The sequence below is a fragment of the Diceros bicornis genome, chromosome 6 (genome assembly GCF_020826845.1).
Source record: "Diceros bicornis minor isolate mBicDic1 chromosome 6, mDicBic1.mat.cur, whole genome shotgun sequence".
Classification (NCBI taxonomy): Eukaryota; Metazoa; Chordata; class Mammalia; order Perissodactyla; family Rhinocerotidae; genus Diceros; species Diceros bicornis.
In genome coordinates, this window is record NC_080745.1 from 69,802,514 (window position 1) to 69,827,844 (window position 25,331).

The window sequence follows — 25,331 nt, forward strand, 5'->3', positions numbered from 1 at the left end:
TTTCTTGTTATATAGTGACCTTCTTTGTCTCTTGTGTCAGTCTTTGGCTTAAGGTCTATTTTATTTGATATAAGTGTAGCTACTTCTGCTTACTTTTGGTTTCCATGTGCATGGAATATCATTTTCTATCTCTGTGCTTTCAGTCTATGTGTGTCCTTAAAGCTGAAGTCAGTCTCTTGTAGACAGCATATAGTTGGGTTTTGTTTTCTTTATCTATTCAGCCACTTTATGTCTTTGATCGAGAATATAGTCTACTGATATTTAAAGTAATTATTGATTCCTATAGACTTATTATTGCCATTTTGTTAAATCTTTTCTTATTGTTTTGTAACTCCTTTGTTCCTTACTTCCTCTCTTCCTCTTTTCCTTTGTGATTTGATGATTTTCTGTGGTGGAATGCTTAGATTCCTTTTTCCTCTTCTTTTTTATATCTACTATAGGCTTTTGCTTATATGATTAACATGAGGCTTACATAAAACTTGTTTTATTTATAACAGTGTATGTTAAGCTGATAATAACTTTGAACACATACAATAGCTCCCCTCACCCACTTATTAAAAGTTAATTTTAATATTTTTGTCTTTTAACCTTCATACTAGACATCAGTAATTTACCCACCACCATTACAACATTAGAGTATTCTGAATCTAACTATCTATTTACCTTTACCTGTGAGTTTTATACTTTTATATGTTTTCCAGTTAACAATTAACATCCTTTCATTTCAGCTTGAAGAACTCCCTTTAACAATTTGTGTAAGGCTGATCTAGTGATGATGACCTCCTTTTGTTTGTTTAGAAAACCCTTTATCTCTCCACCAGTTCTGAAGAACAGCTTTGCTGGGTAGAATATTCTTGGTTGGTGGTTTTTTTCTTTCAGTATTTTGTCTATATCACCCCACTCCCTTCTGGACTGCTAAGTTTCTGCTGATAGTCTTATGGGGGTTTCCTTGTATGTAACAAGTTGTTCTTCTTTTGCTTTTTTTAAAATTATCTTCTTGTGTTTAACTTTGGTAATTTAATTTTAATGTGTCGCAGTGTGAGTCTCTTTGAATTCATCTTATTTGGAACTTCCTCGGTTTCCCAGATCTGGGTGTCTATTACCATCTCCGTGTAGTTTTGAGCAATTATTTCTCCAAATAAGGTTTCTACTCCTTTTTTTCTTCTCCTTCTAGGACCCCTATAATGAGAATATTGGTCCACATGATGTCGTCCCATAAGTCCCTTAAGCTGTATTCACTCTTTTTTATTCTTTTTACTTTTTGCTCCTCTGAATGGATGAATTCCACTGCCCTGTCTTAGAGTTCACTGATCTTTTTTTTTTTTCCACTTGATCTAGTCTGTTGTTGAACTCCTCTATTGAAGTTTTTGTTTCGCTTATTATATTCTTCAGATCTGTGATTTCTGTTTGGTACTTTTTAATATTTCTATCTCTTTATTGAAATTCTCACCATTTTCATGCATTGCCTTCCTGACCTCGGTAAGCATCTTTATGACCAATATTTTGAACTCCCTATCAGGTAAATCACTTGTCTTCGTTTCATTAAGATCTGTTTCTGAAGATTTATCTTGTTATTTTGTTTGAAACGTATTCCTTTTTTCTTCACTTTCCTTGATTCTTTGTGTCGGTTTCTGAGCATTAGATAAAACAGCCACCTCTCCTATTCTTGACAGAGTGGTCTCATATAGGAAATGAACCTCGTTGATCAGCCCAACTGATCTCCTAGTTGTCTTTCAAACTTTTCTGATTGTCAAAGCCTCCTTCTTTGTTTTTAGTGGCTCCCAGTAGTTGAGAGTGTGCCAAGACCTGTCATTGTCCTAAAGGGGAGGATCACAGTAGCACCTAGATGCAGGCTGATGGAAAGCTGGACCCTCAGGCAGCATCTGGGAAAGTATATAGTTAAGCTTCTTCCAGGGAGAAACTGGGAGATGGGCATTTATGCATGCTCCCTCAGTGCTCGGCCTGGTGTATAGCCACAGGAGGTGGGGGTGCTCCTGTGCCTGTTTAATAATTGTTTTCTTGTTTGCTGCAGTCCTTTGTGCTTGTGATTGCAAACCCCGTCGGCTGTTAGAGCCAGGTAATCCAGGGGCCTATTACTCACGTGGCTGACACAAGAGCTGGGATGCCAGATGTGTGTGCAAATTCCTTTTGAGGAGATACTAGGACTTGGTTTTATTATTGGAGTGGCCCGGAGGGAGAAGGTGGGAGAAGTGTCCACCAGCTTCCCCAGTTTCTGAGGAGGATTGCAGATAACCCTGAGATGCCTGCTAAATTAGAAGCCTGGCCCTCGGGCAGCAGCTTTTAAAGTAAGCAAATAAACTCCTTTCAGAGAAAGATGGGCATTTTTTGCCTGCTCCCTCTGCACTGAAACTTAGGGGGATAAATTGTTAAGAACTGCTTCTTTAGTTGCTACAGTCCCGTGGGACTTGTGAATGGAAGCCCTCTTGACTATCAGAGGCAGGTGATATGGGGACCCATCCTTTGTGCAGAAGCCCTAAAAGCTGGGGTACAATCGTGTGTATAGACTCCTTCCAGGGAGATATTGGCAACTTGGAGTGGGCTGGAGGGAGAAGGTGGAGAGATGTCTGTCAGCTTCCTCTGTCTCTGAGGAGGATCACAACCAGCCCATAGAAGCCTGCTAAATTAGAAGTCCAGCCCTCAGGCAGCAGCTTTTCAAGTATGCAGATAAACCACTTTCAGGGAAAGACTTGGATACAGGTGATTTTGCCTCCTCCCTCTGCTCTGAGCCCTGGGGTGTGTAGCTGCAGCGGGGCTTGCACACCTGTTAAGAATTGCTTCTTTGCTTTTTATATTGTTGTGGGCCAAACCCTGTCGGCTTTCAGGGCTAGGTGTTTTGGGGGCCTGTCCCTCCTGTGTGAGTCTTAAAGGTTAGAATGCTAGATGTGGAGTCTAAACTGTTTGCTCTTCAGGAGAAGCCAGGAGGGAGTTGCGAGTTCCCTCCTAATTGTGTGGCACTGTGCTGTGGGTAGGGTTTATGGTGAGAGTGTGTCTCAGCCTTTCCTACCCACTTTGATGTGGGTATTTTCTCATTCACCTGATGTGTAGGAGTCGCTCAGCTAGTTTCTGCATCTCTTTCATGGGGAATTGCTGCGTATATAGCTGTATATTTGGTGTGTCCATGGGAGGAAGGGAGCTCAAGAGTCTTCTGTGTTGCTGTTCTGGTCTACTCTCTCTCTTTCTTTCTGAATCTCTGTGTTTCTCTCTCTCTCCTGTTTCTGAATCATGTCTCTCTGTATCACGTCTCGCTCTGTATCATGTCTCTCTGTATCACATCTCTCTCTGTATCACATCTCTTTTGACCACTGTCCTCATATCACCCTGTCTCTCCATTAGACTCCCTGTCACAATGTCAATTATTTTTCTCTGTGTGTCCACATCATTCCTTTAGATCTGTGTTTCCTGTCAGGCTGGAAGCATTTCTCCCAACAGTTCTGAACTGATGACCAGAGAGGAAAGACAACTCTTTCCTACAAGCTCCAGTTAGAAAAATCCTGAGGAAGTTCTCTAAATTGTCCTGACATGTCCCAATTGGCAATAGCCGAGATGTCTCATGATCATGCTGGATCATGCATCATCCTGGGGGTTCAGAGGGATGGGTTTCTGTGATTGACCACCCTGGCAAAAGCACATGGCTTGAGTTGGACAGAACACTTCTGCAAAGGATGGAAGGGTTATAAGGGTACCAAGCCAACCAAAACCATAGATATCCAGTCTAGGGAGCCAAGACCAACTCAAGAGAAATAAACAAAAACTTAATAAAACTACAAGTACTGGAAGATGTAGGATCCAGATTCTGAATTCTCTAGAAATGCAAAGAACAGAGATCAGTGTGAGCTAGAGTGACCAGGGAAGGCTTCTAGGAGGACTTGATTCTTTGTTTCAGCCTTAAAATATGTGTGAGATTTTAGGTGGAAGGGAGTGAGCAATCTTGGGTAAGGGAACAGTTTCTGTGCTTGTTTTATCGGTGCTATTTGCCTTATTTTAAGCTCCTAAGAGACCAGGACTTTTCTTCTTTTGTTATAGAGCATAGTACTTGATGACCACAGTTATGCTTAGTCATTATGGTTTCAATTCTATCCATGCTACCCTCCGTTGACTTTGGGGGAAGAAAGAAGAATAATACCTGAGAAACCTCTAATCCTGAGAATACCAACTTGCTTATAAAGAAACTGGGAGGCTGTGGAACAGAGAAGGTGTCCATATAGTCCCTTCTGGTGCCCTCAGCCCTCTGTGTGTCTGACCTCAAGTGAGTTTCACATTGAAATTTTGACATTGTCATGGTAGATTGGGTTGTTTATTAATTCAATAATATACCAATTCAATAAACACATTGGTAGCACCTAATATATACTAAGCACATAGGTGCCAAGGATTCAAAGATGAATAGGCAGGATCCTACATCTTTAAAGTTTATGTCCAAGTATGAAAGACGCAGAAGTGCAATTATATAAATGATGGGGTTGAGCCATTCAAAGCAGTGGTTCTAAAACTTAGCTGCACGTGGAGATCACCTGGGAGCTTTAAAAAAATACTGATGCCTTGATCCTATCCCAAAGGCTTTGATTTCATTGGTCTGGGGAGAGGTCCAGGCATCCGGATATTTCAGAGCTCCCCAGTGGTTCTCATGAGCAGCCAAGTTTGAGAACCCCTAGTGTAAGGATGCCATGGAAGCAGATAAAGGACTCTCTGGCAAGATAAGGGATGGAAGGTCTATGGGAGGTATGAGGCCATGTGAGCTGTGAAGGAAGGGTGAGAGTTAGCTGGAGAAGAAAGGGAACAGGGTGATGGTTGGATATGAAGGACATTAAAAGTAGAAGGGAAAAGAACCAAGAAGGATGGACATTGCTCTAGAATGAGAAGTCAGTGTGTCTCTCTAGATCTAGCCTAGTCCCTGCATCATCGTAGACAAACATCAATATCTCTGTGCCTCAGTTTCCCATTCATTCAAATATAACTAATGATACCTGTTCTCCTTACCTTAGACGTTTGCCCGTAGGATCAAATGAGGTGAGGAAAAATTAAAAGATAGTATATCAGTGATGGGGAAAAATAAGACATTAGGGTAAAGCCTCATTTATTCAACTTCTTTGGAGAAATAAGTATTTTACGTAAATGAACTTTTTAAGTAACTGAAGTTTAGCCATTCAAAATGTAATTATTAAGAAATGAAAATCATTTTATTTTTCCTAACATATATCATTTGCATCCCTATTTTCTTAAACATGATAAACTGATACCATCAGCCTCCTGCTTCCTAATTTCTATGCCTTTAGTCCCTCAGTGTAGATGTCAGATACTGAGCTGTGCTATAATGTGGTAATTGCCTCAGGACTATTGAGAATTGTACAGATTTACTGTGTGGAAGATTGGGTTTGCGTTCTTAGGTCTGTTTTTCATAGGTTTTCTATTTCTTTTGCTGTCTGGATATCAGCTGTTGATTATCACCATTTTAAATTCTACTTTTCCTTTCTAACTTGCTGCTTCTTACCTCTTGAGGACTGGAAAACCAGAAAAGCAATCTTAGAGTGATATTTAAAAGAAGAGTACATAGAACTTGAGTAAGAGCTTGCCAGAGAGAGTGGATTATGTGATCTCTTTAGTGCATGAACGTTTTGATGTCTGTGTTGCTTCTTTTAGCTGACTTTCTGGGTCTTCCTCTGGCCTGGATACCTCATGCAGGAGAGGGCTGACTGGGCTTTATGTGTGGAAGATCACAGGCACACAAGGATTAGTTTTTAAGGATTCTCAGCCTTCCTTCTTCTGGCTATTGTCCATAGATCTTTAAGGTTTCCCACTCTGATCACCAGGAGAGTTGTGTCCTTGTTCAGACCAGATTTTGAATGTTTGTCACCAAACATTTATTGCTCACAGGCAGGAGGAAGGAAGGGTACATAGGACCAAGCTTAAAGGGCAAGAGTGGCTTGAAGCAAACAGCCAGAACTGAAGCTAAACCACCTTCCCCAGGGGACAGAATGGGGCATCCAGTCAGAGAGCAGAGGGAAAGAAGTAGTGCAAGTAATCAGGTGTGGCAAGATTGGGGAGATGGGGAAGAGAGACCTTCTTGTAAGGTGCAAGGTGGTAGAAAATGAGCAAAGATAGAGGTTTAGACCAGCATTAGTATGGAGTACGTTACTCTGTACTGTGTTATGTTTTTTTGAGTTGCTGATTTACTGACACCACGCCAAGATTCATGTATTGTAACTATTCCAGGTGACAGCTGCTAGAGGCAACCACACTGCAGGGGCCATGAGTAGCCATATTCTGTGGGTCCCCACAGTGCAGGACCTGCTCTCTTGAGGAAGTAGCTTTCCGAGAGATAACCCTGAATGCTTCCCCACTTTGTTGTCTGCCATCAGTGTGGTCACTGAGCTTCTGTCTCTCCTTTCCTTCCCCAGGTCGGTGGCAGGATTGGATAAGGAGTCAGACCTGGTGCACATGGAGGTGCGGACAGCGGATGGATGTGAGTGCTGCGGCCCCCAGGCTAGGCCAGGGAGATCTGCCTGCAGGTCTCTCTCCTCCCCCAATTTGCATCTTAATGGCTTGGGAAGATGAAAAGCCCTGAGTTCCATTACTGCCATATCCATCTTTATTTCCCAGAGTGAGGAAGAGGCCTCCCATCCCAAGAGAGACGTTTCATTGAAATAAACCCTCAGGAATGAATTTTCTGGGGATGTGAGTTAATGTGATGAATTTTGAAGCTCATGTTAGTAATTTCCTGGCATCTGCAGTGTAATTTGAATGGAGATGTCCATAGTTCATCATGGTATTTCGCATTCATGTGGTGAATTGCAGGGGCTGCCAGCTTTAAAAAAATGAACCCTTCATATAGTCAAGCTTACCAAAAAAAATTCACTGGGCAATTATTTGCAAAATTGTTTATTCAACAAATATTTAGGGATGACCTACTATGTGCCAAGCATTGTTCTAAGCCCTGGAGATAGAGCGGTGAGCAAGACCTATATTGTCTGCAAGCAAGCAGTGGAATCCCAAGATTTTGAACATGTGGCCCCTTTGCATATTGTGCACCCATGCGCAACTTACACAGAATTTGACTGTTAAAGTGTCATTTTGCACCAACTGAAGTATTTTACTCTTCCCAGAGTTAATCATATTTATAAGGCTCTTCCGCAGCCAAGAAAAATAAAATCAACCTAAACAAAAATATATGAAATATGTGAAAATATATGATATATATGAAATATATTAAAATGTAGTTAGCATATCCTAGGTCAGCAGTAGAGTCAAATAATCTATTGAAATAGTGATGATCTAAGAGTGCAGAAGAACAGGCACCTGCCTGTGAGTTGGGGCCTTGGGTTCTGCCACCTAATAGCCACAGGACCAGGGGAAACCCCCTCTAACCTCTGTGCTCTCTAACTTCCTCTGTTATCTGAGATACTCATCCTTGCCCTGCCCAACTCACACAGTTATTTGACCAAATGGAGAGGAAAGTTATAGAAATTATAAAATATGCAAGTGTAAGGAGATTGTGTTTTGACCTGACTGTGGGTGTTGGAGTATCATTCAGAATACATTAAGTAAGACTGCATGCACTTTCTCCGTGAGAAATCTACTGCTTTTGAGGCCAAACACAGATGCATGCCAGAAACATGCATTTTGGGGAATATATTTTATTTGCTTTGTTTTTATTTTTGAAAGAGTTAGAAGACAATCAGCACTTGTTACTATATGTCTGGCACTCTGCTGAGTACTTTATTTTTTCTTCCTTTGTTTCTTTTCTTTTCTTCTTTTTTGGTCTCATTTGATCCTTGAATAAATGTTAAGTCTCTGAAGCAGGCAAGGATGAGAGATGACCCACAATCTTAAAAAGTTTTTTAACAGAAGAACTATTTAAGATTAACGAGATAATGCCACATATTCAAATTCACTGATTGTAAGAGTGGTGAAACCTGGATTCAAAATTATATTATCTGAATCTTGCAGCTGAGTAAGAATCTGGGGGTAGAGTGAGATGTAGGGGTTTGAAGGAGCAGAGCAGGGCAGCAGGAGGAGGGCAGACAGTAGCTCTCAGAAGATGGCCACAGATCAGCACAACCCTTGCCTTGGCTTTGCTTCTTATCTCAACCTTTCTAAACCATATATGTGATTTATGGCAGTTGTAGTGTTTCAGAGTTGGAGGAAACTTTTTGGGACTGTCTGACCTCCAAACTAGTGTAGGAATCCCTTCCCCGAAGCCCTTTGACAATGTGTTCTCAGGGTCCCTGAGTTCAGATTTAAGATATAGCCTTTTCTACTGCTGGACAGCTCCTCTGTTTTGTTTTATTAAGCTTCTTACGTTAAGCTGAAACCTATTTTTTGAAAGTTTAAGAATTCTGGTCTAAATTGGGATACGGCCTATGGTGCAGGATTGCTGTGAAATTTTATGAGATTAAAAATGCAAAACACATGGGAGAGTTCCTGGCCTATTGTCAAGAATTGAGAAAAGCAGACAGAACTATAATTGGGATAAATGTGTGCCACACTTAGGTTAAGGTATAGTCTATGTTAATTCTGTCCCATTTTCTAGGTTTTTTTAAAATTAGTTTTCCAATAGTTAAAAGAATCTTCTTTCAACCTAGTGAATTGGCTCTAACTCATCTTATTTAGAAGTGCACATAACAAGACTGCATTAACCTGGCTGTGTTTTATTTTACACACCCTAATGAAATGCACGACGCCTTTCTTTTGTGGCATGTGTGAGTGCTTTCTCACACTCGTACACTCACACATACACACACATCTCTATCTTTTGATCATCACAAAACAGCAGAGCATGTATTTTATTTCGTTTTTTTCCAATGTGGTATCTTAGACTCAAATTTACCCAAATTCACACAGCTAGATAGTAATAGAATAAAAACTAAAACACAAAACTCTCAACATACTAGAAATAGAAGCCAACTTCTGATAAAGGACATCTACAAAAGACCTACAACTGGTGTGATACTTAATGATGAGATGCTGAATGCTTTCTCCCTATGGGTAGGAAAAACGCAGGACTGTTCACTCTTTGCACACCTATTCAACATCATGCTGGATGTCCTAGCAAGTGCAATAAAGGAAGAAAAATGATATACAATTCATAAAGATTATAAAGGAAAAAATAAAACTGTCCCTAATCTCATTGACATGATTGTCTATGTAGAATATCCCAAGGAATCTACCAGAAAAAGCTCCTAGAACTAATAAGTAGGTTGAGCAAGGTTGCAGGATGCAACAAATTCAGTGGTGAAAGGATATTATATTTATTTATTTATTTATTTATTGTGAGGAAGATCAGCCCTGAGCTAACATCCATGCCAATCCTCCTCTTTTTTTTTGCTGAGGAAGACTGGCCCTGGGCTAACATCTGTGCCCATTTTCCTCCACTTTATATAGGAGGCCACCACAGCATGGCCTGACAAGCGGCGCATCAGTGCACTCTCGGGATCGGTACCCGGGCCGCCAGCAGCGGAGCACGCACACTTCACTGCTACACCACCGGGCCAGCGCCCGATATTATTTTTAACAAATGGTGTTAGAGAAAATTGAGCAGCCATATGGGAAAAAATAAACTTCAATCTATGATTCATAACTTATACAAAATTTAGCTTAAAATGGATCATATTTCTAAATGGAAAATATAATGTTGCAAAATGTTTAGGAAGAAACATAGGAGAAAATCTTCATGACCTTGGGTTGGCACCAAGAGCAAAACTGACAGAATAAAGAATTGATAAATTGGGCTTCATCAAAATTAAAGACATTTTCTCTTTAGAAGACAGAATAAAGACACTGAGAGAAAATATTTGCAAATCATATATCCAACAAAAGACCTGTAGCCAGAACATATAAGGAACTTTCAAAACATAGCAATGAGAAATTTATTTATTCACCCACTTACATTCACTCCAATGTAATGGAGCACTTTCCATGTGAAGAAGACAAGTGGTTCTCAAAACCTAGCATTATATTCACCTGGAGAACTTACACACACACACACACCCCCCCGTATGTCTCACTGTGAATCAATGAAAGAAGATTCTCTAGGGGGAAGGTCCTGGGCATTGGTCCTTTATAAAACTGTGCTGATGATTCTAAAGTGCATGTAGGATTGAGAACCACTGCACTAGATCTGAGCTTCTCAAACTTTAACATGCATACGGGCCATCTGAAGAGCTTGTTGAAACATATTCCATATTTCTGACAACCTCCCAGGTGATGTTGCTGGTCCATGGACCCCACTTTGATCAGAACTGCACTGCACTATGCTGTGGGGGATATACAGATAAATAGGACACAATCAGCACTGAGTAGCCCACAGGCTGGTGGAGAGGCAGATATATACACAGATTGTTTTTGGAATATAATGTGCCAAAGACCATGGAGACTGATTTAGGTCTAATGAAGAAAGTATTATGAAAACCAAAAGGAAGGTACCCCAACTGCTGAGGAGTGACTGAAGGCAGCACAGAAGAGGTCATGGTTAAGCTTCATCTTGGAAGATGAATTAGATTTTCCCAAGGGGATGGAAGAGAGAGGAAGTGGGAAAGTTGTGCTCCACCTGTGCTGTCCAAAATGTTATCCATTTAGTCACATGTGGTTATTGAGCACTTGAAATGTACTGTCTAAATCGAGGTGTGCAAAATACACACCAGGTTTCAAAGACTTACTATGAATAAAAGAATGGAAAATAGTGCATTAATAATTTTTATATTGGCTACATGATGAAATTATAATACTTTGGATATATTTACTTAAATGAAATATGTTAAAATTAATTTTACTTTTCTATTCATTTTTAATATGGCTGCTAGAATACTTAAAATGTCCTTTATGGCTCACATTATATGTGCACTGGACAGTACTGCTCTAGACTGAAGGAGCCACAGGTGCGGCAGCAAAGAGCATGACTTTTCAGTATCATGATGTGACATTGACAATTCTCTCTCTAAACCCAGCTTCCACACTCTGGAACAAACTCGACATAAACTGGTCCCTTTTCTTGCTTAGATGTAGCAATCTCCACTCTGGCCCAGTCTTGGTCCTCCTCTTTGGGAGTCAGACTTTCAGATTAAGCTGAAGTCATTGAATTATCTCATGCTTTGGCAGGGTTTAAATAGGGCAAAGTCAACCAGTTTGGTTAACAAGAGTATGAAACCTATTTCTGCCATGAGATTCAGGATTCAAATGACTTTTTCTCCAATTCTCTTCTGGAAATCATCTTTCTCTAAATGTCCCCTGTGCATTCTGTCTCTCTCTCTCTTTCTTTCTCTCTCTAACACTCAGTTACTCCGTCACACACCTCACCCCCCTACACACACCTCCATTCAAGAGACAATTGAGTGTCAACAGAAAGAGCATTGGGGCTGGCCCCATGGCTTGGCGGTTAAGTGTGTGTGCTCTGCTACTGGTGGCCCTGGTTTGGAACCCCGGGCACACGCCTACGCACTGCTTGTCCGGCCATGCTGAGGTGGCGTCCCACATACAGCAACTAGAAGGGTGTGCAACTACAACATACAGCTATCTACTGGGGCTTTGGGGAGGAAAAAAAAAAGGAGGAGGATTGGCAATAGATGTTAGCTCAGGGCCGGTCTTCCTCAGCAAAAAGAGGAGGATTGGCATGGATGTTAGCTCAGGGCTGATCTTCACAAAAAAAAAAAGAAAAAAGAAACAGCATTAACTTGGTGCTGTTAAGAGTTGAGTTGGAGAATTAAATGTCATTTAGAACCTGTTGACCTTGGACAGATTTCTTAACCTTTCTATGATCCTTCATCTTCTAGAGGTTTACATGTTTAAAAACACTAACAAATATCAGAAGTATTTTTATAATTTATTGGGTTTTTTTCCATCAGTTGTCCAACAGAAGTCTTACTGTATTGTAAAATTTACAATGAGGCAGATTTCATTTTAATAAACAAAAGAGTAACAGTAAAGAGTACCCCAAAATGACACAGGCTGCTTTATGAAGTAGTGATTCTCTTCGTTGGAAATTCTCAAGCATAAGCTGTGTGAGTGGCTCATAGGATCACTGTAATAAGTAAGCCTGGATGTGGGCAAAAAGTTTCTAGATGTCTAGACTTGAAATTTCTAGAATGAGAACCCGTAACATATATGCTACCATTCTTTGTCCTGGTGCCATCATCAACTCGCATTGATTGGTCACTGCACTTTCTTGCTAAACCAAGAGAAAGCCCAATACTTCTTAACAGAGCATTCCAGGCAATCACAAGTAATCAAATGGGCTTGGCACACAAGGCAAAACTATTAGTCCTGCAGCTTAAACTGGAGGCTCTAGATACATAGAGTATTGGCTTTTAAAGAACCTTGGGTTATTGACTAGTTCAATGGGTTATAATTCAGAGCACTAGTAGAATTCTAAGAACTCAAAGGCCATGATGAGGATGAGGGGGAAACTAAGTCAATAGGACTGCAGATCCCTTGCCTTCTGTTCAGTTAGAACAGGTACACTAAAATCCACTTTATATATTGAGAATATAGGGCTGTCTTTGGTATAAGTCTCAGAATTAAAAAAAAAAAAAAAGTTGAAACAGATAAGAGATTTTTCAAATTGCATCGCTTTCCAAAAGCACCAAAATGTGTAACAACTTGCTCAAGGTCATATGGACAGACAGAGACAGGGACTGAACCAGAACGTGGATCTGGTCTAATTCTCAGCCTAATTTTCCTTCCATGGTTCAAATGCATAAATGACTAGAATCATTGGTTCTGGTGTCAAATCACCTGGTTAAAAGCCCAGCTCTGTCATTTGCTAGAGCTGTGGAATTGAGGCATATTACTTAATTGTCTGTGCTTCAGTTTCCTCCTCTATGAAATGGGGATGATAATAATTGTAACTCTTTATTGGGTGTTGCAAGAATTAAATCAGTTAATGCATGTAGTTCCTGCAATACTAGATGACACAGAGTGAGCATTCAAAAATGTTACTTATTGTCATCGTCATCATCATCATCATCGTTATCTAGTTATTATATTCAGGGTCAGTTTATTTGGCAAGTGGAGTAGAAAGAGCCTTGAATGCAGTGCCAGGAGTCCTAAGATATTCAAGGTCACTATGATTTCTAAATTTCCATAACTCTGCCAGAATCCCCCCGTGCCATTGGAAGGCAAGAGACATCGGAATTCTCCTTTGGACAATTAGAAGCCTCACAAAAACTCCCAATCCATAAGCACAATAGGAAGGAATGAAAGCTACCTTTTTTGGCTTGTTGATTTTGTTTTTAGTACCTACCATGTCTCAAGTGCCGTGTTAGGCATTTGCAGCAATGTCAATGTCCTTAGTTTTGCACTGTGCCTACAAACAGGCTAGCCCCACTCCCCAGTCAAGGAAAAGGAGGCTTATGGAAGCTGACCAACTTTTCAGTGTCCTGGAATCTGCTTGTTTTTACTTATTTGCATTTGAGAGTTAATGTTGTTATTTAAAATAAATAGCTCCTGTGTATTTCTCTAAGAAAAGACCTGAAGAGCTGAATTTGCTTTTTGTTCACAATTTTAATTCACTTTTTCAATTTTTGGCAATGTGTGTATTACCCAAAGGAATGGAAGTTGAGCAAATCCTAGAAAGTTTTTTTCTCTGAGGTGGCAAGAGGCATGACATCTAGGATAGTTTGAATATTTAGTAATCTCAAAGGCAAAACATAATCCCACATTACAGTATAATTGAACATAAAAATTTGTAGGCTTTTAATGTAATTCAATTCAGTTTAACTAGCATTTACTGAGGCTTTATAAAGTCAGCCCAAGGAGAGAAACAAAGATGACTAAGATTATTCCTACTTCTAAAGAGGTGACCCTTTTGGAAAGGTTTGGCAGAGTGAGAAATGCTGGACTTGATGGGGAAACTTGTTGATGTCATAGATGAGAAGCTTGCCTTGCTGAATGGAGAAAGTTAAAGGCTGCCTCTGTAGACCCTACAAAACTCCTGGCAGAAATGCAAGCCCTTAGGAAGAAAAGAAGTTTAAGGATGTCAGATTATCTCCTTTATTCTCTCTTTCCGCATTCTCCAGTTCTCTAGTCATCCTCTATCCAGCACAAATCCCAAGGCACAATCACTTGTGAATATCCCATCTCCATCATTGATTCTTCTGAGAATGTTCTCTGCTTCCTGGAACCTCGGGGAGTGTCCAACACCTGCAGCTTCTTTATACACCTTAACCCAAAACAAAAGGAATCAATCAGTCAGTCTGAGGCTACCCCTTCTCACCATATGAGACCCTTGCTCCAACATCTGAAAGGTGAGAAAGTGTGGAGGCTGAAGGAGATGTTACCATCTCCCTAAAGGTCCTGCTAGCAGTAGAGCTAGTTGAAAATAGGGCCAGATATTTATAAAGTTACTGAGTAGATCCCTCTATTCACAGTGCAGAGAACAAAGCTTTTGACTTTTAGTTTTTGTAAGTAGAGCAGTGACCATACCAGTTCCTAGAAATACTTTAGCAAGACATTTGATATGTAGAAATACATTAATCATGGGGGTGATGTGACTCTCAGCCAGTTGGGAAATCATTCTCTGGTTTTCCCACAGGGAAATCCAAATGAGATCTTCATTCAATCTGGTCTTTATAGTTTTTCATTTGAGAATGAGAGGATAGAAACTAGAAGTTCAAGAATAAGGATCAATCGGGTCCCCCCATTAACATGTAATTATATCGTGCCTTCCACGCCTTCCATGAGCTTCGCCTGCCTAAACGTCCATGTGCAGTTTTCCCTCCCTTTTTCACGAAGTCTCTTCTCACATCTCACACTTCTCCATCCAGCCTAAAGACAAGGGCTGCCTCCTCCTTCAAGTCCGCCTTGATTATTCCAGCTCAGACACAGTTTTTTTTTTTTTTCCTTGTCTGGACACCCACAGAATTTCAAGAAAGTAAACAATGATATAAATTCAGAATATGACTTTATTATTAGGACCTGTGCTGTCATGGTCTTTTTGTTCTCCCTAATAAAACAGAACATTACTTATTATTAATTGAATCCATGAGGGATACTGAGTGTTAAGTCCCCTTCCTTCTTTCTTTATAATAGAAAAGAGCTAAATTTATTGATCTTTTAAAATTTATCCAACAATGTACTGAGCATTTTTCATACATAACCTCATTTAATCCTGACAACAATCTGCAGAGGCAAATACTAACTTGTCTGCATCTCACAGGTGAAAAGTGGTCTGCTACTTAGCCAAGGACACTTGGCAAGTAACAAGTCCAGGATTTGAACTCAGCGCTTTCTAGCTTCAGAGGCCTTGCTCTCAAACACCACAATATGCTCAAGAGATCTGGACCTCTTTCATTTTATCAGGCATCTGATATTATTAAAAAAAAGGAAAAGGCCACAGTTGTTAGAAGCCTGTTTTGGGATTTCAAGTTGTATGATAAATGTCTTCTTTCAGTTTCATCATAGAATCTTTATAACTCTATCCAGCCTCATTTGGAGATAATGTCCCAAGTCCAAATTTGAGACCTTTTGCAAATGCAAGGCTTGAGCCAAATGGTGTCTCCTGCTCACTTTGACACCCACAGTCCCCTGCAACCCTCAGTCACTTCCACCTGCTGGCCAGGCTGCCTGATAATTTACTCTCCACTTTGGGTTCTCAGCAGGCAGTGGGCACCATAGCACTTATTATCATGTCTCTGTGTTTTGAAAAATAAGAGCATTGAGACTTCTAATATGAGTCCAGCTAAAGACTGCAGGCCCCTGAATTTTAAGAGGATTTCAAAACCTCATTTTAGTGCTGCTTTCCTGTTAAGTCGGACCTTTGGTTCCATGCTGGCCAGTGGCAAGCAGAGGGGAGAGCCAAGAAGTAGGATGAGTTTGGCACAAGGCCAAGGTTTAGGTAGATTTTGATTTTGTTTGGGGTGGCCTTGAAAACACTTGATTCTTTTCTGTGTTTACATGTGAGAGTGAATAGTGAATAGATAGGGGAAAACAAGTCTGTGTGGGAGGATAAGCAGATATCCTCCTGTGCACACCTCTGATTACCAGTGTAAGGAGCTTTCCGAGATACTCCCTGGCAAGAAGGAAGCAGGTTGTTATGTCAACACCTGTGTTTTCTTTATGTGTATTTACTGCAGCTTTTCACTGGGTTTTTGTGCTTTATTCTAGGAGCAAATTACTAAGGCTGTGTGGGTCCAAGAATATTGCTGGTGGGCAGGCCGTGTGCTCCCAGACACAGCCTGGGCTCCTTGCCTTCCTCTGTTTTCTCAGCCAGAAGTGGAAAGCCAGGCCACCCTTGGCTTTCTCTGCAAACAAAGACAAAGGAGAAGGGACATGTAGGCAGTACTTACAGAAGGATGAACAAGCTGGTCTTGGTAATGGGTCAGGGAATGTGGGGAGGAGGGTCTGTCTCTTCTCTGCAGAGATCGGTAGAGACCAGATTAAGAGTACTCTTGGGAAATGAGTGGCTCTCGGGGCTCCTTTGCACTCTAGGCTTGTTTTGTTTGACCTGACAGTGTTTGGCCTCCACTCTATTTTAAATTTAAATTAGTCGTCAACTTTTTAAAAATCAGGAAAATTCACATTAAAAAAATAGGGACAGTTAGCTTTATTTAGAAACTAAGAACATCTTTTTCCTGCATGTCAATGATGAACTGACACTGGAAGCAGCTCCTCCTTAAAGAGGCAAGTGTTGGCCATTTAGCTGTAGTCCCCACTGCTCCTCGGTATCTGTGGCACTGAGGCCATGTGCAGGCTGCCATTTATCATCTCACCAGAGCTCATTTTACCATTATACATTATTTATGTGGCCATTTTGGCATTTGGTTTTATTAGGCTAGTTGTAAAAGGCCTTCTATTCCATAGAAAGATGTTTGGGCTTTGTTCCTGGGTGTTCAGAACTGTTGGTGGTTTTGAAGTTGGGAGGGATTAACTCAGGTTTAGGTCTTAGGGATGACTCTGGCTCCTTGCCTTGGGTCCATTCAGTTTCCAGTCCATCACGCACATGAATTCTAGTTGTGAAATGGATGCAACAGGCAACACAGATGAGAAGAACTTGTCCAAGCAAGTGGAAGGAGTCATGGAGAGAAGAGGAGAAACTCTGGAAGCATTTCAGAGGCAGAATTGTCAAGGCTGGGAACCAACTGGATTGTAGGGCATGTGGAAGAAAGAAAAGTTAAGAAGCTTGAGCTACTGGGCAGATAAGACTGCTGACGGAGAGAATGAATTCGATGTTTGACATGTTCAGATTATGGATACCAAAGCAAATAGACTTTTCTCAGATATGGACATCTGAGATGTAGGGATATAGCATATAGTAAATTCATTTCCTATGAAAATATGTTTCTTAATTAAATTAGCATCATGTTTATAGATAACTGTTTGTAGTAGCTGGCTACAAATTATGTGAGTAAGCCCCTTCCTAGACAGCAAGTCCTTTTAGAATAGAAAATCTCTGTCTCATTCACAGCTGTATTCCTAATACCTAAACAATACCCAATACATTGTATGCACACAAGAAATACTTGTTGAATCAATTAGTAAATTAATTAATTAAAGATCAACAGTTAAGGATAATTTAAAGTACCCTTGTTTTAAATTTAACTGTTGTAAATTTTTGCTTATTTAAACCTTTTGCCTTTATTTATCTCTGCTGCCTACCACTCCCTCCATCGTAGCCTCTGGTACGTGTGGTACAACCTGTGCACACATCCAAGGGGACAACTGCATTAGATACATTTAGTAATGCATGTAGTTTTAGATGTTAACAAAGACTTCTCTGCTTTTAATCCTAAAATGATTCCTACTTTTCATTTTGACCATTTATTATTTTTAAACACTATTAAATGAATAATAACTATTTTTAAAGCAAACGTATGCACAGGTTTCTTTATAGAGACTCACTAGTAGTTTTTCCTTAAGGAACGAAAAACTGAAGGGATTGTCTCTCCTTGGTTGACCTTGTAGTCAGAACGCCTTTTAGAGTCAAGGATTTCCCACTTGCCTACAGCTGCTGCCATAATTTTGGGAGTTGCTTGAGAGGGAGGTTCAGCTGCTAAGATCTTTAGAAGATTTCAGAAGTAATTATAAAAGTTTTATAGATTTTATATAAGTAATAAGTAAATACATTCTTATTGTAAAATTAATAAATATGTATATAATATAAAAAGCAAAGACCTCATTTCAACTCTATCTTCTTAAGTCCATTCCTTTCCCCAAAAGTAATCATAGCTGATTTTTATATGTATCCTTTAAAATTTTTTTCTATGCAGTTATGGCACAAGCCTATATTTATAAAAACAAGTTTTTTTCTTACATAAATTGGATCATACTGTACATGTTCCTTACATAATTTTTTTAAAGGTTGCAGAACAGTGTATCTTGGAGAAATCAGCATGTTGATGCATACGTATCTACCTAATTCTTATATTTGCAGCATAGTACTCTGTTATATGTCTACTTTAGCTTATTTAAATATTCCTTAATTCATGGACATTTAGCCTGGTTATAGTTTTTCACTGCTATGAACAATGCCACCATGAATATCTTTGTCCTTGCCTCTTGGTGAAAATATATGAGTATTTCTCTAGAAAACATCCATTGAATTAGAATTGCTGGTATAAGATATGCGCATTTAAAATTCTGATATATATTTCAAATTTATTCCTCCAAAAACCTGTACCAATTTACTCTTTTTCCAGTTGGATATAAGATTAACTCTTTCCCCACTCCCTTGCCTGAACTAGATATTACCATTTTTTAAAAAAATTATTACAGATTTTCTGCACTATAAAATGAAATCTCGTTGTTTTAAATTACATCATTGATTCCTCATGAGGCAGAACTTTGTATGCTGATGAGAGCTTTGCTCACCTTTTCCCCTTATGTCTAAGTGTTGCTCTGCCCTCTCGTTTCAGATGCTCACTACCTCACCTGCAGGATCCAGGAATGCGCTGAGACAACTCGGAGTGGGCCCTTTGCCCGCTCCATTGACATCAGTTCCCTGGTCGTCCAGGATGAGTATATCTTCATTCAAGTGAGTCCAAAAACTGCCATCAGTGGTAGAGGGAGGATGCGTAGGTTAAATCAGCTGCTTACTAGGAACATGAGGATGGCTTTCCCGAGGTTGTGAAGACGTGGAGCTGGGGTGCTATATCTCCTTTGCTTTTTGGGGACACGGTCCCCTGGGGAGATCCCAGGCTTCTGTGAAAGATGAAGGTGTTCTGGTCAGTATCATTTACAGGGGACTTTAGTGGCCCTCTGAATCCTTCAGTTGGATTGCTGTTTTATTAAACCAAAGGGGTCTTGAAATGACTGGGACTTGGGCTGGGGTTTGAGATTGCTTAGAGTCAAATTTCTGATGAGATTTGACTTTAGGTAATTTATCAAAGCTACATTCTATTTCTGTCCAAAGTGGCTTGTAATGAGAATGAGAACTTGGGAATGAAAATCTCTAAGAAATTAAGCATCTCTAGTATTTTCTTCCTGGAAATATCTAGATCTCACTAAATCTTCCTCTCCCTTCCCAGTGCTGACTACCACCTCAAATGTACAGGTCCAAAATCCTTCACTCCAGGAACTCCGACTCAGAGAAAACTAGGTGGGATTTACATTTTTAGGCAGGCAAGGGAAGCCTTGTTTTAGTTTTAGTTTTTGAGTTTCACTGGAAAGAGGTGCAAAATAGAGCAAAAATGAAGGGGAAAAAGGGGATGCTCCACCCAGTGGCCGACACTGAGTGTGTGCGTGACAAATCAAACTTAGCATTTGGCAGCAACCTGGATTTCCCCCATTCTTCCTTTCCACCCTTCTGCTGTCAGTTGTTTTGCAGACCATTTCCCACAGGAACCTTGAACTTTGAAATTTCCCTGAGTTAAGAGTCATTACTTAAATCTTAGTGGATTTGTCTCCTCCTTTCCAAATTGCATTGTACCCTCTGAAGATGGGGACAATATTTTATACACACATTTTACCCCTCATCCTTGACCTTAGCAAGATGCCTTTGCAAATCAGGGGTGCTCAATGACTACTTATTGTATTGATAGATTATGGACATAGCAGTTACTTCTTTTTACAGATTAGTTGCGTGGATTTTTGAGGTCTAGTAAAATACAGGAACAGTAGCCAGCCACTCAAAAACCAGCTTGAAAGAAGAAGGGAAAGAGAGGTCTTTATGGCTTAAAAAATCCCTGTTTCTGGCCGGCCCGGTGGCGCAAGCGGTTGGGTGCGCGCGCTCCGCTGCGGCGGCCCGGGGTTCGCTGGTTCGGATCCCGGGCGCGCACAGACGCACTGCTTGGTAGGCCATGCTGTGGCGGCGTCCCATATGAAGTGGAGGAGGATGGGCACGGATGTTGGCCCAGGGCTGTCTTCCTCAGCAAAAAAAAAAAAAAAAAAAAAAGAGGAGGATTGGCGGATGTTAGCTCGGGGCTGATCTCCTCATAAAAAAAAAAAAAAATCCCGTTTCTCAGCTTGATTAAAAGCCAGAATCTCAGGAATATTTTCCTAAATCTTGGCAGGTCATTGGCACTATCATTTACTTATTCCCAAGTATTTATTGAATACCTCACAAGGCAAAATAGACACTATTAGGCACTACTCTTCGTGTTCCCCAGCTTTCTGCCCTTGGCCTGCTTCTCTTTGCACCCAGGACTCATTGCCTGGTAGAGCCCATAGTTTTGAGTACCCTCTCCATGTTCTGATGGCTCTCAAGTCAGTAAGCTGGGACCTCTAGCATGTGCTGCAGACCAGTATATCTAAGAGCCCTCTCAACATCTCATCTTGGATGTTCCACAAATAAAATAAATAAACATGTTCCTTTTGAACCTGACACATTGGTGGAACTACCCTCTACCAAGTAGTTCAAGGTAGAAACCTGGGAGTCTGTCTACGTCACCAAATTAAATGAATCCAAGCATCTGCTAACATCAACCTTAGTTATTTCTCAAATGTTTCCTTTCATTCCATTCCCATTGTTATGATCTCTGTTTAAAGTTTTATTTTCTCTTTGTATTTAATTTTCTAAGCTGGAAGCACAGGGATGATTTATGAATTTACCAATCTGATTGCTCTTTCCTTAATGCTCATACTGCAGATAGTGATGAACATGGCAGAATTGTTTCTGGGAAACATGACTTAGAATTTTAAATGTTCAGATATTTTCAAAATTCATTTTTTCTCCTATTGTATAAAGTCTTCTGTAACTCTGTAGGCAGATATGCAGATTTTTTTTCTAACTATTCTGAAATATTTCTCTTGTTTTAAATTATACTGGAAACTAACAGAAGTTGTTTTTTTTTTTTCCTTTAATCAGCATCAATTTTTATTTTGTTTGAAAGAGATATGAGTTCCCATTATTCAATACAGTTTTATCAATTACCTACTATGTTTCAGGCCCGCTGTTCTATGTGCTGGGGATAACACAGTGAACTTAATAAAGTTCCTGCTTTAGGGGTGTTTACATTCTAGTGGGACACAGGAAAAAATATGTGTATGATATATACCTTCATGTATATGTAGATATGAAAGGCTGTGAAAAGTAGTGGCTAAGAACCTGTAGTTTGGAGCCTGATGGCTAGCATTTCTTCCGACCTTGGCTTGCAACACTTAGCTGGGTGACCTTGAGCTGTGCCTCATTTGACACATCTATAAAAAGAGGATAATTGCAGTACCCACTTCCTGGGTTACTGGGAGGATTATATTTGTTAATTATATCTGTAAAGCATCAAAACAATGTTATATAAATGTTGCTCTCCATCTTTCTATATATCCTGTACTAGCATTTATTTATCTATCTACAAAATATTCGGGTGATGACAATGCTATGAGTAAAAATAAATGAGGGGCTGTGAATGCTGGGTGTCTGTAGGTATTGTTATTTTATTTAGGATGACCTGGGAAGGCCTCGTTGAGTGGTGAACCAGGGAGCGGGTGGAAGAAGTCAGCAGTCAGAGGGGGACGTAGAGCCAGGTCTGTTGGGCCCTGTGCTCGCATGGGGTTGTGGGGTGAGCAGGTGGAGATTTGAGGCTAGGTATAGGAGCAGGGGTGGTGGGGAGGTGGCTGAGGATATAAATTGCAAGGATGTCAGCATATTGATGATATGTTTTAACTGTAAAATTGAAGTCACCAAGGGAGTAAGTATAGATAGAGAAGAGAAACAATCCAAAGACTGGACCACCGGGCTCTCTAGTATTTCAAGTTCAGAGAGTTGAGAAAGAAGCAGCAAATGAAACCTGGAAGGAGACTTGAGAGATAAGATCAGAAAGGCATAGAGCTGGATCCACACAGGGCTTTGAAAGCTGTTTTAAGGAGTTTTTTTTTTTAACCATGAAAAAGATGGGAAGCAGTGGAAAAACAATGACCCCCTAAAAGCAAAAAGCCAATACTCTTGAGAAAAACGTTGAATTTCATCAATCCTCAAATATACGCAGATCAAATGCTATAATTTGCAACTACCAATTGGCTAAGACTGAAATGAAATAAAAGAATGTCAGTAGGTTGCAGGTAAACAACCATACGTACTGCAGGTACACATAGAAGTCAGTTGGCTATCAGTATTTAATTGGAGTCCTTTCCTTCTCATAGGTGAGTTTCGCCATTTGTCTTGGTTGATCTGGCAGATATGTCTTAGTTCTGACAGTGTATGCTTAGTTTTTAGTTAAAATCGCTACTTTATTTTAAAAATCATTATATAGTCTGTTTTCCTTGCTTTCCTGCCTGTATGTTTCTTTGATAATTTGAATATTTGTTCTAACTACTTAGCTTTATGAGTATAACCACACAACATAGCAAATCTATTTTTATATAATATCTATTGATTTCCTCTTGTGAGCAGTTATAAAAGTAGTGTATTTCCATGCATTTATATTTCCTCCCCTCTCTCTGTAATTCTTCTACCACCCAATTTTGGTTGATTATATTATCTTCTAGTGTTTGCTTTCCTACGTTAAAACATAATTCTCTTAGACTTAAATATTTTATGAGGCACTGCTGAAGACATGTAGAAAAAAATGGCATGTATTTTTATGGCCTCCCACTCTTTCCCCTTTATCTAACTCCAGTTTTTGTTAATTAAATCATTTACAGCATTTACATTTTGCTCTGAAACATAATTCCTGCATTTATTTTGATCTTAGTTTTATACGTAAATATATTCAGTTGTCACCACTAGTTCTTTTACTAGTTTTTCCATTTATTTCTTGATTGTCTAAAGTTTGTCTTTTAGTAATGTCTTCAAGAAAGGTGAATTCTTGAATGTTGAAAATACATTGGTATATATATATTTGACCTTGATACCAAAACTCCTTTTTTAAAATATGTATAGGAATACAATTTACTTTATTAGTGTATGTTTTGTGGTTGGTCATACTGTGTCGATTCTTTCCCCTGGGATATAAGTCTCATTCAATTGGTTCAATTTCTCCCTCCTTTTTAATTTCTCAAAGGTTTCTGTGATATATATTTTGGAGTATATATTTTACTTCATTTTCATTGTTTCGACTCTCTTCCTCCAGGACACTTAGGGTGTGTGCAATAGACAGGAAAGGCAAAGGAGAGCCATCATTTTGTTTTCCTCTAATCCATTTTAACTCCCTGAGCAAGATGAGATTTAAAAAGTCCTACCCACATTATCCTTGAATGAGTATTTAGCAGTGTCCTGTCGGCTTTTTTGCTACCATTGTTTAACTTCTGTCCTGAGTTCTCCCGGATTATATTTTATCACATTTTGTTAACCCAATATATCTACTCTTAGCTCTTGTATTTCTGTTTTAAACTCTTTCCTTGTAGAGGTGATCTCCTCATCATATGGGTTATTTTTAATCATAGCAATGTGGTCATAATTTTCATTTGCTCCACAGAAGTATTTTTTGTTCAACATCTGTTCTTTTTTTTCCTGTCCTGTTCCCTTTTTTATTTTGCTATATTATTTTCTAATTCTTGTGTACGTGTTTTTCTTTAATCTTTATGTTTTTTACAATTACTTATTTTTTATTGACATGAGCTCTTCCTGGATGAACTGTTTGAGGAGGTTCATCTTGGGGATAGATCAGAACTCTGTTTCAGCTTAACAAGAGTACTCCTTGGTTCTCAGTGAGGTTCCATATAACTCAAGATTGTTTGTGAGTGGGTTCTACTCATAAAGTAGAACACCTGAGTGGTTCTTTATCCAATCATGCCTCTCCAGATTCTCCTTGTCACCAATTAGTTCCAGGAATACTCCCACTGCCAATTCCTGGGCCACATCCCCTTGGTTCCAAATAATAGATGGTTAGTTTTGCTCCTTGAGAAATGTCACCTTTGGAGAACTCTACTTTTCTAGCTTGATCTAAGATTTGTAGCTGTACATTTTTGCCCTGGTGCCTGTCTGCACCCTGTTTGTCTTTCACTGCATTTGCCTTTCTTCCTACATATATTGTGTTTCAGGTTTATATTTTTATGAAGTATAGGGTTTGCATTTTTCTTTCTTGTTTTTCTTATTGCTCCAGGGTGATTTATGAGAGGAAAATGGGGGAAGCACCATTATTACTCGCCTATTTACAATCACTTATAAACCCTTATCATATATTTTCTGAAATGTTGCAATAGCTTGTTAACTGATTTCCTTGCTGCCAGATCAGCACCCCAACAATCCATTCATAACACTACTTCCAAAGTAATTTATTTAAAATAAAAATCAATGATCCTGCCTTCAGTGGCTACTCATCACCTGTAGGTTGAAATACAATTTCCTTAACATTGTCTAGAAGCTCCTCCATGATCTGGAGCCTGCCTACTCCATCAGTCTTATGTGAATTCCCTACCCAGCACTGCTGCCCATATACCTTCCTTGTTATATTTTACCCTTTGATAGAACTAAACCATTTTAGTCTCCATACAAACATGCTGTTTTTTGCCTAATATGCCTTTCTTGTTTTGTTTTGTTTTTCCTGCTTAAAATATCACTTTACCAGATGAATTCATTTTGTAAGATTTAACTTAGGCAATACCTCCTATAGGAAGTTTTCCCTGATATCCTCAGTCAGGATTGGACCAAGCTCCTTTGCTGACTACTTATCCATGTGTATCCTAGCCAGGTCTGTAAACTTTAAGAGGAACAGGACTATGTCTTACTCATCATTGTTTCTCTTGCATTTAGCATAAAGAGTGAGGCTCAATAAATGTTTGTCGAACTGAACTGAACTGAGAAGATAAGACACTATCCTTATTCTCAGGGACTGTAGTTACTCATCTTTTTAAAGCAGAGGAATCTCGTTTCTCTAACTGACAATATGAGACAATTTAGGGTAATTGGCGGTTGCTCACTGCATAAGAAATGCCCATGTGTAGAATGTCTCTGCATTTTTATAGAACTGCTGTCCAGGAATTATCCATTATGTTATTCAGTGCCCTCTTTA

General features: G+C 39.6%; 1 protein-coding gene across 1 annotated transcript in view; it reads left to right on the forward strand.

Annotated features, from left to right (window-relative positions):
• SORCS3 (sortilin related VPS10 domain containing receptor 3) overlaps nucleotides 1-25,331 on the forward strand; it is a 405,148-nt gene that overhangs the window by 249,117 nt on the left and 130,700 nt on the right. Inside the window, exons 6-7 of the mRNA XM_058544381.1 lie at nucleotides 6,417-6,481; nucleotides 18,861-18,979. Coding sequence (XP_058400364.1) covers nucleotides 6,417-6,481; nucleotides 18,861-18,979 — 184 coding nt within the window. The remainder of the gene's footprint in view (nucleotides 1-6,416; nucleotides 6,482-18,860; nucleotides 18,980-25,331) is intronic.